At 38.2% G+C, this 14,191-nt stretch overlaps 1 protein-coding gene across 3 annotated transcripts in view; it reads left to right on the forward strand.

Moving 5' to 3' along the window:
- LOC138064848 (single-stranded DNA-binding protein 2) overlaps window positions 1-14,191 on the forward strand; it is a 189,410-nt gene that overhangs the window by 144,789 nt on the left and 30,430 nt on the right. For all 3 annotated transcript variants that reach the window (XM_068928987.1, XM_068928989.1, XM_068928988.1), the window contains 3 exons: window positions 7,550-7,609; window positions 10,914-10,980; window positions 11,181-11,251. In XM_068928987.1, coding sequence (XP_068785088.1) covers window positions 7,550-7,609; window positions 10,914-10,980; window positions 11,181-11,251 — 198 coding nt within the window. The remainder of the gene's footprint in view (window positions 1-7,549; window positions 7,610-10,913; window positions 10,981-11,180; window positions 11,252-14,191) is intronic.

The following is a 14,191-nucleotide window of genomic DNA, read 5'->3' on the forward strand; positions in this document are numbered from 1 at the left end:
TGAATAAATGGAGAGATTTGATCTTTATGAAGATTCATATTTGACTTATGACCTAGATGGTGGTAAATTGGACTCCCCCTAGTATACCTGCTTATCGAGTAGCAGCACAATTGGTTTAAGAAAATACGTCACAGTGGGTGTACTAGTTAAGGCTGCGGTTCCATTTTACAGCTTCTGGTGATAAGTAGTATGCAGACATTTTTTTGCTGATTATGGTGACTGAATCATACAAAGCAATTAGAACTATTCTAGTCCTTTTCTCTGCTGAGTGCTAAAACTGTTTCATCTTGTGTTATTTAATTTGTTGCATGCTCTGTCGTTTCCCTAAGAGCCTTTCTCTGGTTAGGAGTATCATCAGCCTCTCAAAGTGTTTAGGTGTACAACATAAGAAGATTATGCTAAATTTGATGGTGCATTTGAAAAGATAGTATGCTAAAAAGCAGTTATCCTTTGTTTTTGTTTGCTTTAAAAGTCTGAATTTAGAAATTGTTTTGGGAAGCCTGCAGTGCACTGTCTGCAACTATAGCTGAAATTAATCAGTCATGAGAGTTAAGTTCCCTCCTGCCCTGGAGAGCCACGAAGCCGATTTCCTGCCTGATAATGTAATATGCGTTGTTAATGGCTCCTCCGCCAGTGCACTCTGTCCACACGCGTAGCTACTTTCTAAAGACATTTCTGCGTTCTGGTGCAAGCAGGACCCAACCCGTTCTTCTGCTTTCCCAAGCCATATAAAATGCATCTAAGAGCGTGGAGCAGACATCCTCTGCCACATGGAGATGTTAGGAGCTGTTAGAGCAATAGCCTCCATCTCCCAGCGCTGGCCACGTCACTGCCTGTCGGCTGGGAGTTTCTGCCCCCGTGTCATGTCGGGACACAGGATGAGGGCTGGTGCCCGTCTCCCCTGCAACATCGAGCTGCCCCAGTGAACGTGCTTGCCAGCGGCTGGCCTGCCTCCATGGCCTTGTGCTGAAGCACGTGCAAATGCAAAAACGTCCCATTTCCTGAGGTCTTTGTGGGAACGCTCACCGCTGGCAAAGCAGTACGGCCGCTGGGAGAGAGGAGCTGGGTGCCGTAACATCTTAAATGGCTTTAGCCATTTTCAGAGTGAATGTGCATCAAATTCCTATGCCTTTTGTGCCTGTTACGTAGCAAGTAACCCTAGTACCAACCAGTCAACCCCAGAGCTCTTCTTTTGGGCAGCTGAGACTGGTTAAAGTACTGTTCTTCTGACAGTGCTAGGCTTAAATGCATTCATTTAAATCATGTCAGTGATGTGCTTTAACAACATATCTTTCACCCTGCTTTGACCAAGCATCTGTATTTTCTCCTGAGTTAAAACAAACCTCTTAATGTAGCCAGCTAGGGAGATGTTAATGTGAATATAGATGAATGTTGTTATTTTAAGCTACCTTGACTGAAAAAGTGTTTTTTTCATGCCATGTAGGCAAGGTTCTCCTGTGCAGGCATTATTCATTCCATTTTACTCTCCTCGGGGAAACAGCCCTAGCTTTGTTCACTGTCATTTTGTCTCTTGGTATTTTTATGTTAGCAGATGTGTACGACCTCACCGTTACTCAGGCCCAGTAACTATAGTAATTCTTTTTGAACTGCATTTATTTGCTATCCTCGCATGTGTGTGTTTGTTACATGAAGTTGTCCTATCCAGGATAACATGTCATAGGATATCATGTAATGTATAGGTATTGGGATAGATTCAGATATTTGCTTTAAATTCTCATTAAGCAAGAAATAGGAATTCAAATGTGAGCAATATTCAAGCTTAGTTATTTGAATGTGGATTATTGAAAATTTTGCAATTTTTGTGGAAAAAATTATGGTAATTAAGTGTGCAAGTATGGGCAGAGAAAGTCTTTAAAATGTCAATGCAAAAAACTAATTTAGCCATATTTAGAAGCAGACAAATTACATTCCCAACTTTTAGACAGAAAGAAAGTTTAAAGAAAAATACCTTTCTTGAAATCTGTGGTACTTACTAGAATACCGTATTTAAAATTCATTTATTCTCCCAGTGCTAGGTACAAGAAAACTGAAACACATCATATTCTAGAGTAGCCTAAACAACTAAAAGAAGATAGAATAAAATTTACACAACTGGCAGAAAAACATGCTGGCATCTATATGTTTATGTCCTCAGCTCCCTGGTGCATGTTTTTTTGTGAGATCTCATTTTTATAATTTGTCTGGAAACCATTTTTGTTGAATATCAGAACCAGAATGTAGGCAGGAAAACTAGTGATGCCTCAGCATTGCTTCTTCAAAGAGTTCTCTACTGGAAACGTATTGTCTGCTTGTCCCTTTGTGTTCCTAGGGATTAAGAGTAGTATTTTACAAGATTTTTGCAGTGTTCATCCACACAGACACACACATATGCACACGCACCTTGGAAAATTGTATTAAATACACAGCTTATAAAATATCCTTTACTCTCTCTATACACTTTTAGGATTCTTTCTTTAGCGGGAAGGTAACAGACAATACTAGAACTTGTGGCACTACATTAAAGTTCTTGGACTTTTCTTCTATTTGATTCTTTTTAATACTTTGCCATAATAGGACATTATGAGAGCAGGAGCTAACTAAATTTAGCACTTCACATCTTGACTTTATTTTATGTAGTATCAGTTCTTTAATATTTTATTTACTCTAAAATGATGTGCATATATTTTCTGTGGTGGCCATACAAAAGTTTTTTCCTATCCCACTTCTTTTTCTCCCAGTTTAGTAGAAGCTTCTTTTAATACTCCTTTAGTTTCAGCTGCATGACAACAGCTTTCAAGATACTATTTGTGAAACCAAATTATTGAATTTTGTACCTAACACTGATAATTACAATATGCTAGAGTTGGCTGATGTCTTTAGCAAGCTGTTTCCAAAAACACCTCTGGTGTTGCTGCAAATTCTGTGACACACGTGTTTTCAAATGTTGGTGGCACCTCCACCTAGAGACGTGTTTTCCGTTGTGCCTTAGATACGGCATACTGGGCTGCGTCTTTTGTTTTCTTCATGTACTTTTCTTTTTTGTTTTGTTTTGGTGTTTTGTTTTTCTTAATAAATTAGTGAAGTTACGTTGCAGTTCCTGAATGCTGTTTGAGGAGTTAATTGCAGCTCAGGGTAGTGTGCAAAATCATTTTCTAAACCTCCTCTTACTCAATGTAATGTTCCTGTTGCAGATTAGAACAACTTGAAGGCTGCGGTAGTTACTAAAAACCCTTGAGGGCCATTTCAGCATCTGGAAATCACTGGGGACTGGAGCCACTCTGGTTATATCCTTTTTCTCAGTCAGATTACTCCTTGGGAGACTGTATACTCAAATATGCTGCTCAAGGTTTCCCTTAGACAAGATCTGGCCCTGAAATGCCAAATATATGTTGGCTGAAGCGTATCCTACATCCTATTGCATAAAGAAAGTTCCAGGGAGATGTGACCTTTCCCCCACTGTCTTCTTCAGACCTGATAGCTAAATCTGTTGCTATATTATTAAATTGTGATACCTATCTTTTGGCATATTTTTCCACATTTATTATTTCTTTCTGTTTTTACCTTTATTCTTTTTTGGACTAGTTATGTATTTGCAATCCTTTCTGACTGCATAGGCTGAGGAAATTCTCTTGTCATCTGTGCATTGCAGGTAGCTGTCTCACTCCTTGCTAGCTGGGGAAGTATTTGATTCATTGATGTGGCACCTAACCAGTCCCCTTAGTTGAACTCTGGGATGAATAAGAAGGCTATCTTGCTGTGAATTTAGTGTGGGGATCTGTTAAAGGTTTTAGACTACCAAGACGCTGAACTCTGAATTGACACAAGGCTGAGTTAGCAGGGAGAGATGTCTGACTGGCTTCAACGTACAAAGAATTTATTTTTTTGCCTTCAAAAGACATAGAGCTACGTAGAGTGATTTAAAGTCTGTGGTCTCTGTTTTTAATTTATTACTCATGTTTTGAACCCATTACTTTTTGTGATATATATGCTGCAATATCTTTAAGAGAAGACAAGGAAAAAGTTTGCAAGAACTCAAAGAAAGAGAGAGCTACTAGCCGTCAGAAACAAAAGTCCCCAGTAGTTCCTCCGTAAGCCATGCTCGTTCCAGCTACTCTTAACACTAAAGCAAAACTAGATAAGAGACTAAATGTCAGCAGTTAATTACAAGGAGGTGGCAAAATGCCACACATGCCGATGAGCGCCGCCTTCTTGGAATGTCTAGAGCTTAATGATGTCATGTGTGTGTCAGGCGTGAGAGTGACCGAGAAGGTGTTCCTGATCGCTTAACTGGCTGAAAAGCTGTTTGTGTTGAGTACGTTTTCATCAAAATATTTGGCTAGATTTCTTTGGTGTCTTGGGAGGACTTTTGGGGGGCAAACACCACACTGATGATGGAGAGGGAGAAGATGAATAAGTAGCATGAAAATTAAAATATTTAAGTTTTTCTTCTGGAGATAGAACTTTTATAGTAACATTGAATACTAAATACTTTTTCAAAACAGCTTGAAATCTTTTAGAACTGTCCTTGAACGTCACTATCTCACCATGTTATATAATGCTATATGGCACTTCATGGGTACTTTATATTCTGCAAAACATTAACTGTGATTCCCAGTTGTTTATATTTTCTCGGCTGCTCTATAGAACTGTAAAGTGTTCATATGCAGGTATCATCAAGAGCTATATCTATTGGAAATTCAGCAGATTAAGTCATTCATCCCAGTTCCACTTGGATTCAATTGCTTAAAGAATGGGAGAAGTTTTAAACGTTTTCACAAATAAATATAAGGGAAATATACAAATATGTACAGCATATAAAACTTTTTTTAAGATCGAGTTATATCAGAGAGGATCCTATAGTTATTCCATGCAATGAACTAACACATCGGACAAGAATATGTGCACTGGCTCTCCAATCAGTCTGGCTAAATGCCTGCTAAGAAACCATGCCTCCAAAGAAACAATTGGTAAGTTGTTATGTCATGTCAGTGAAGAGTCCTAGACTTACTTTGTGAGCCTTTTGTTAAATAGACTTGGTACCTACGTATACCCAGATCTACTCAGACATCCAGAGCAGCTACTGATTTCAGGGGCACTGCAAACCAAAAAATAGGGAGTCTAAGTGTCAGGCACTGGAAAAGTTTTGGAAAGGGAAACTGTGGTTTTGTATGAAAGGTCTCTTGCTCTGGTTAACGCAAAGGGGGGAAGTATCCGTTTCAGAACTCCGTGCTCTTTTATTTTCTGCAGCGTTCTGCAGTTTTTATATACTTTTGTGGCTATACAAAAATATGTTAAGATCATTTTTTAGGACTTTTATAAAATGAATAGAAAAGTGAACCCATTAGGAGAAAAGGGGACATAAGTCGATTAAAGGTGGTAAAATGGTTTCTATCCTACTTGAAAGGAAATCTGAAAGTTGAACGAGTAGCCATTCTATGAGTGTTGCACAAATGTATTACTACTACTATATAATGTGATACTATGATAAAATGTGGTTGACCTGACAGACATTACTATGTCCTTTTTATGAGATGTACAAATGTAAATAAATGTAAGGTCTTGTTTGCTGAATAAGTAAACCAAATACACAACGTTCACTAGCGTGTGCTACGCTCCATAGAACGCAATTGATTGACCTTTAAGGAAACTTTGCTCCTACTTTGAATTCTTCACAAGCATCTTCATGTTTACAGCCTTTGCCACACGCACAACTCTTTTTTTTCCTCTTTCTTTCTCATAATAGAATCTCACCCTCAGAGACATGCCCTCATAGCTAGAAGGCATGACTAAGCCTTCCTCTTTTATAACGCATAATTTCAAATGCTCTTTTTACTTATGGAGTCCTTTCATAATTGTCATCTAACTTTTCTTCTCCAATTTGTAAAGCCTCTGTATTTTATATTGCTTTCTAGTATCTATTTAGAGCATGTGGCAGATTATTATTACAACTTTCATCTGATTCTGAGAAGTGAAAGGTTTGTTTAATTTTTTTTCCTGCAGATCACATGAAAAATATGTTTACTAATTATTAGTAACATGATTATAATTGTGTTACTAATTATTATTAACATTATTACATATCTTACTAATAATGGTGATCACTGGCATTTTAGTTTAAAGTACAGTACAACTGACCGAGCCCATATATGCCATTCAATTCATGAAAGGATGATGGCAGCCACAGAGTTTTAGTGAACTGTCTGTGGTTATTAGCTAAGCAGACTAAATGGTTCCTGTGTAAGTATATTTCTTTTCCAGGAGGGCCCGAAGAGTGGGTTTGTGCAATAGCTTATTTGTCATAAGATATTCCTCTTGGGAATTTCCATGGGAACACGCTTTCTTTTATATCTCTCACTTCACCCATGACTCGTAGGGCAGTGTCATGAATGGATGTGAGCTTCTGTTTCATAATATATAGTTGCGTGGCATTTTTGCTTTGCCAGTGCCTGACAATTTAGGCACAGGAGAGAAGATGCTATTGTGTTAGTAGGAGGTTTGAGAAGAAACCTCATGGAAGGAAAGACTTTTTTCCTTCAGCTCTTGAAAGAATCAGTCTTTTTTGTCTCTGTGTTCGCAGTCGAAGCATACTTTTAGCTTTTCATTTTCTTCTGGAGCTATAGGTACATTTGCTTGCCAAAATAATCCTCTTCATCATCTGTCTAGTCAGATGTTTTTGCCTTTTTCCTGTGGATCTCAAACCTGCCACTGATTTCCTTGCTTTTTAGATTTCTAGATTGCTGTCACACTTGGAGCTGGAAGAAGTAGAGATGTTAAATTTATTTGCTGATCCCAGCATTTGTTTATCGTTTATTTCTGGTCTTAATGTAAGGGTCTGACCTTGTTTATAGGCTATGAAGTAGTACAGTAGTAGCCAAGAGCCACTAGAATGCATGTAATGCATCACAGAGTGCAGGATGGGATACAGAATTGAGCGGCTACTTGGTTTTGAGGGAGGAGGAGTTGTACTGAGCACGGACTTATGTATGAAGGAATGGGAGGGATACAACATCGAGTTAAAATAGCTCATCTAAACCACCAAAGTTCTAGGTATTTATGACATAAACGTGAAATCTGCGTCCTCACAGCTTAAATCTTGTATTGTACTTTACTATATTACTATGAAAAAGTGAAGGGAAAGTATTTGCGAATTATTACGCTGTTATTTACTTCTTGTCTTTTCCAAGAACGTTTTTCTTTCATATTCCAGGGTTCTTATCTTTCCCCTTTATCCAGTGAAAAGATTAGATGTGTGATTTTATGATCTGAATAGTTTATTATTCTTCATAGATCATGCATTAAGCTGTTTATAGTCTGCTTTCACGATAGCCGTAGCAAAATGTTAAATAATGTATCTTGATAGCTACATTCACTAAGGATCTTAAAATTTATTTAGTTCTGCTAAGCATTGCAGAATAATGTACTGAGCACTCTGTGGCAGTATGTAAGCTGGTTCCTGAGATGTGAGCGTGACACAAGCCATAAGCCCAGTGACTCAATATGGTATTTACTAGCTAATTTGATTTATTCAGCAGTGTTTCTTTTTTCATAGCCTTTCATGTCCCCTCGGTACCCTGGAGGTCCAAGACCACCTTTAAGAATACCCAATCAGGTAAGAACTTACCACTGATGCACGTTTGTGTTCAAAGGACATGGGGCAGCGTTGAGAACAGCGAATGTTCTCTTTTTATCTCTAACATACAAATTTCTCTAATGTACAAAACTCACTCAGTTTTTCTCCATCCCATTTTGTCTGACCGTCAAATGGGTATTTTGATATAGTGCCTGATAGATTCGCCATTCCACTCTCAGCTCATGCTTATGCTTAATTGGTGTTTACACCTCAGAATTTATTGTGCATTAAGCCTGTCCACAGAAAGAGAATATTGTTGGCTTGTGCACCGCTCTGCTAAGCTCATCCAATTGATGCTGTGTCCTCTGAGAAGATGGTAGAAGGTCTGCCTAGTTGCTATATTCTGTAAACTTCCCTAACCACTTTAAGCAGTTAGCTCTGAGAATTATTTTACTGAATTCTACATAAAATGCATCACTCCCTCCTATTCCTTCTTAGATGTGTAAAGTATTTTTACTTCGCAGTTATGGAGAGGATCGGTGAGGTACAGCTATCGTAAAGCACACTGTGCCTCTTACAGGCACTCTGAGGAGTTTATGAAAGCATCAAATTCCCAATTTCTCTCATCTCCATCAAAGGATATGCATGCTTGTGTAACAAGAATGAGTAATGAGCTGCTCTTCGTCAGCAGAGACCTTTATTGGCCCATCTGTGAAAAGATGGTTCTGGAAGCAGATAACGTTTGTATTTTTAAGTTCTCTACTCCTTAAGTGTAGACAGAGGAGGAGAAAGCAGTTGTCAGCAGATGAAAAGTTAGAGATAAGCAGACAGAAAAATATCAGCTGAGCTCTGAAAGAGAAACTGGGTCATTTATAAGGCTGGTAAAGGTTGATAGGATAGTGGAGTAGGTTTTTTGTGCAACTTAGCCTTCCAGAACTGCCTTTCTTGTGGTCACAGCTGGATGAGGAGACTCTTCTGCTCCAACTTCAGCTGTGGCTATTTTTTATGTCTGTATGACACAGTGTCAATAAACTGGTCTTGAGCTCTGCATGTCATTGCCAGAAAGTTGAAGTTTAAATTTTAGTGAGCTGGAAACATTAGGTTGCAAGACTTTTTCAAATATTCCTCTTGTTGATGTTAGAGAGCAGGTTAAGTGATATACAGCGTAGCTGCTTTTCGCACAAGGGAAATGGGTGACTTAATTAACATTCTTGAAGTGATCATCAAGGGACAATATAAGAGTGCAATTTTATTAGTGCTTTAGTTTTAAATATTTGTTATAGACATATTGTAATTCTGTACAAAACATCTTTCTGCTTTTTCCACCTTTCAGTAATATGTTAGCCAAAGATAGACCAGCATTTGGCTTTCATTTATTCTTTTATTTCCTTCTGCATTTCTGAATTATGTGAATACTGGCAGGTAAAAACTGGATGTGGTGAATGCTATAAAAGTGCTGCCAACCTGCAGTTTTAGTTTCAAAAGCTATTTTTGTCTGAACATTACATTAGAGCTGTAGCATAATCTTAGTGAATTACAGCTCTTGCGATTCATTTACATTATGCTACGTTCATGCATTACTGCTTTTGGCAACACTGCCATACTGTAAGTTACAGTATATACGGGCAGTGTGTGGAAGTAATAAACTATTGTAATGCAGCTTTAAGGTTGCAGTTTTGCTTACATGAAAGTCAGTAAAAATCACAGTTAAAATTCCCACTGTAACTGTAATTCTATCCGTCAATACATTGCAATAGGGATTGTATTTCTTAGGCAAGGATGTGTAACACAAGGCATGTGTACACAGCGTAGTGCAGTACTAGTTGTAAACTTTTTAGCAAGGAAAGTTAGCAGATACTGAGTGCCGCACTAGTGTGCCTGAGATCCCTCTTGTACTCAAACATCTCTCTCCTACAAGAGCATTTGCACTTGGCAATGCATTGTGCTGTGCAGATACACTCAGTTTTCTTGAAAAGTAATAGATAAATTGGAAAAGACCTGCAGTCCCTTATGTAACTGTCCACACTTTAGTTGCTGCATGAGTTAAGTGTTCACTCCGTGTGCTTACAGTAGCTCGTCCCTCCTCTTCCGTATTCGCCACCTGTCATCTCTGACAGAAATGACCAGTTCTGCTTCACTAGTATTCAACATTTCCCTTTGTATTTCATGCGTTGTTTTTACGTATCATCCTGACTTTAAGATGCTGAAGTAAGTGTAAAACTGTGATTTAAGTGATGTCGTCTCAGATTATATATATTGCATAAATCTTAAAATGGAGCACCTTTTGACTAGGTGTTAAATGAGGTAACAACGTGAATCTTAGATTTCATACCTCTTGTGGGAATAAACCTTAGAATATATGCAGGTAGGTTCCCCTTTGTATGTGTCCCTAACTACCATAGTATTTCCAAGTCAGGAGTAACTGATGCATTCCCTCAGTAAGCAGCACCTGTATTGCCTGAGTACATCACTTCCATAATACCAGCTTTACTCACTCCAGATAAATGTTTCCTGATAACATGTTGCTGTTTTGAAATGTTAAATAGCACTTCGTGGGCCAGTCACAAAGATCCATTTATAACAACGTTTTCCTAGCTCACTAAACTTTAGGTAAGAGGCTACAGAAATTAGCCTTAAACCTAAATCATTTACTATAAACCCAAAGGGCAGATAAAAATTTGGGGCTTTAAAATGATACATTGGATTTGAACCAGAGGTGAAGTAACAACACAGTGTATCTTCGTGCTTGAAGGCAAGATTTAGGAGTAAGCTTTGTGACTCTTGTATCTTCTGTAGATGGATAATGAGCTTATCTTGGCATTAATGCCCTTACAGCAGTAAAGCAGAGTGGAAGCTAAAATATCCACCACATCACAGCCCCGCTGTACCTTACGCTCTGAATGCTGTGCAGTTGGCTCAGTTATGGCTCACTCTCAAAGATCACAGTCTCCACATTTTGGCCTGTTAAAGATGTTAAAATAATGGCTAAGAGGGAAAACTCTGTAAAAATTTAAGCTTAGGATAAACCGCCAGGTAACTGAGAAATAGGCAGTGTTCTGAGTTTAAAAAATAGTAAGGTAAAATGAAGGAAGAACTGGGGAAAAAAGAAAGAAAATTAGCCAAGGGAGATTTTGGGGGATTTATTTATCCCTATTTCCATGGAAGCCCAAGAGTTTGTCTGTGCAAATCCATAGTCAGAATCTTAGGCATTTAGGAGAGTTAACTCTTACCTATTACTCTTGACTCAGAAGAGTCAGCTCAGAGTTAACAAACTACCTGCATTTGTGTTTAATGTAAATTACAGTGGATTATCTCCTTTTAAAACAATTTTCAATGTTTGCAGGCACTTGGAGGTGTCCCAGGAAGTCAGCCATTATTGCCTAGTGGGATGGACCCAACACGGCAGCAAGGTAAAGTGCATTTATGAAATAACTATGTAGAATGCTCGAAAGTACTGTGATCTCAAACTGTAGTCTTTCTCTCTATGTTTCGAAGTTTACTGCAGCATTGCAAGCTCTTTATTAAACTAAGAAGGAGTGATTTGTTAAAGTTGTTTTAGAAGGTGCTTCTACATTGTATGGCAGTTCAAAATACTTAATTTTCTTTTCAGGGCATCCAAACATGGGTGGGCCAATGCAGAGAATGACTCCTCCAAGAGGAATGGTTCCTTTAGGACCACAGGTACCTCCAACAGCTATGTATCTGTTTATTTTGACAGGACATATTACTCCAGCTTTTCTGGAGTTGAAGACTGAGTATGCCAGAACCTGTTCATCTAATCTCATTTTTAAATAAATTTTATCTCTTTTATAAAAGCTAATTTTGAGTTGCAATCCTAGAGTCTCAAATTCAAAAATCAGTTACTTTAATTAACAATTGAAATTAAAATGAATCCCGTAACTTGTTTATTTCAGAAAAGTTATCTTTGTCCCACAGCCCATGTATGTTGTAATCAAAGGCTAAAATTTCTAAAGGAGCCCAAGGATTGAGTAGATGTTCCCTTATCCTCCCAGTCCAATTCATTTCACTGTTTAAGAGGGAAAAACCAGTCTCATAATACAACTAAATTAGTCAAACTCCTGTACCAAAAATTCCGGCAAAGATTTTTCTTCATCTGCTAGAATTTTGGTGAGTGCCAGAGATATTTTGGTGTGAAATTTAAAGTTCATGCTGCCATTTCTCTTCCTAATCAATCATAAGTATCTCTCCAGCTCTATTTTCAAGGAGTGAAGCAACCTTGGACTGCAAGCATCAACCTTTCCCATAGTGCTGACCTGTTTGTAGTTATATATGGTCTCTTTCTTTGAAAGTGTAAAAATATTAGCGGGATATTTGTCAGTGTTACATTTTAATAATAAATTAAGAAAAAAATAAATTAACACTAATGTTTACCTGAAAAATGAATCCGAAAGATGATTTTGTTTTTTGTCGACTCTCTCAGTGAAAGACAACTTTGATGGTGGTATTTTTTACAGGTCTTTCCAGTATTTTGTTCTCCCGTGTGCTCATTGTGCACTTCACACTTCAAATTTTTATTTCCCCATTTCAGATAATCTCTCTAGTGACTTCTTTCTTCCTTGGAATAGCAGCTGAATTTTGAATGCTTAAATGGCTTTGCCTTTTAAATCTGTTCATAACTATCTTTACCGTTTTGGGTCTTCTTGGTAAAAACTAATTGTGCAGTTCTACACAACATCTGTTGTGTGACCAGCAAACTGTTATTAAATACATTTGTTGGTTTTTCTGTAGCATTGAAGTATATTTACCACTTGCCTTTTGGAGGTAGAAAGCAAAGCTTTGCAGTGCTGCCATGTGAGGTTGAGCTGATACTTTATGCAGCACCATTAGTCACACAGCAGGCAAATCTCATGCCAGTTTTTATAAGGATGATTTTTCCATTTTTGCTCTCTCTTAAAATCCAGTATTTTTGTAAAGTTTTTCTTTCTTTTGCTGAACAGCACCTTAAAGTGGGGGAAAATACAGCTAATCTACCCACAATTTAAATTCTCAAATTAATCTTTTCTACAGATGCATCATCATCTATCGTTGTGCCTTGTTTTTAGGATCTGCTTAGAAAGCTATTCTAAAAAACAAACTGATAGGATCTTTCACACCTATTCTCAGGTCCTTCTGCTTCAGCACTGTAAAGTTAACTTAGGCGTTAACTGGGAAGCCCTGCTCCCTTGCTGCACAGGCAGAAAAATTGGCAGAAAATGTACTGGTATAGAAATGGTTATGTCGAATATAGCATGTATTTGTTTGTTTCCCTGCTGATGAAAACTTTTACCATTAGGAACATTTCTACGCCCATATGATTGTGTCTATACTAAATAATTATAAGAAGAAAAACCATGACAGTAAACAGTATTTTTCGTTATACAGAGTGTGACTGAAGTCCCCCCAAAACAGAAGAGTTAACTCAGTTTTATATTTTTCAGGACTAGACTATATCAAACTAAACAACACGAAGCAGAAAGCAATATACAATCATAAATGCTTGAGTCTGTCAAAAGCGCCAAAGGATGTGGTTTGGGCTTTTTCAAGCAGCTGTTATGCCAGCTAAACAGGCTGCTACCTCAGATCGGTGCCTGGCTAATTATTCCCAGTCTTTCATATTAGCTGGTGAACTTTGCACATGCTTCCTATTGCATTCTAGTCAAAAAGAATTGGGTTATCTTAAATATTCAAAAAATATATATTGGCTGATCTGGCTTATTTTGACCACCAGAAGTTAGGAAGTACTCTTATAAACAACTCAACCAAAAGATAATCAGTGGTGATGGTGACTACTGGTAAAAAGCTGTAAGGAGCAAATTAGGGCAATAACCTCTGCAGAGAGCATAGGTGCAGCTGAAAGAGCCTGGGTGTCAATGGTCTTAATGCAAGTGCTCTTACTTTAGGAGCAAGAAGTTTTTCCAGTCCTGCAGGATTCCATAAAGAACTTTAACCTAGGTCCACACAAATGATTCCTGAGCTAAAATTAAGAGGGAAGATATCTAGCAGATCAAATGAGGCACATGGCTTAGCCCTCCAAATCAAGATGGGGAAAAAAAAAAAGTTATAGAACCACTACTTTTTTACAGTAAGACTATGTCCTCTTCCAGATCCAGTAGTGCCACCTGAAGCCATTACTGTGCCCAGCTGCTTCTCACTACCCACTACTTACTGCCCTACAGTTGTGACAGAGGAGTTGTTAGTGTGAGCATCCTCTCATCTACATCAGGCAAAATTATCTAGGATAACTCAGGTTAAATAGGTGGTTTGAGTTACTCTATTAGGCTGACTTTCGCCTGAGCATGCACACTAATCAGTCTTCTGGCAGTACAAGAAAAGGCAGGAATGAATAGCGGTTGATGGCCAGCAACTATTGACTAATACTGTCTTCAGATGACACTGTTGGATCTGGAAGAGGACATCCATTTTCAGCTTTTGGACCTATTCTTGCAAACCAAGTAACTAATGGGAGCTAACTTTGGGGAGCGTCTAACAGCGAAGAATTAGAAATATAGGCTTTTTGTTTCCAGCAGCAGAGCCTCCTCTCATAGTTCTAGATCTGCTCTAGGTAAATGCTATGGCTTGTATCACTCAACATACATGCAGCGCCAGGTCAACACTGTGAAT

This window comes from Struthio camelus, chromosome Z, assembly GCF_040807025.1.
Source record: "Struthio camelus isolate bStrCam1 chromosome Z, bStrCam1.hap1, whole genome shotgun sequence".
Classification (NCBI taxonomy): domain Eukaryota; kingdom Metazoa; phylum Chordata; class Aves; order Struthioniformes; family Struthionidae; genus Struthio; species Struthio camelus.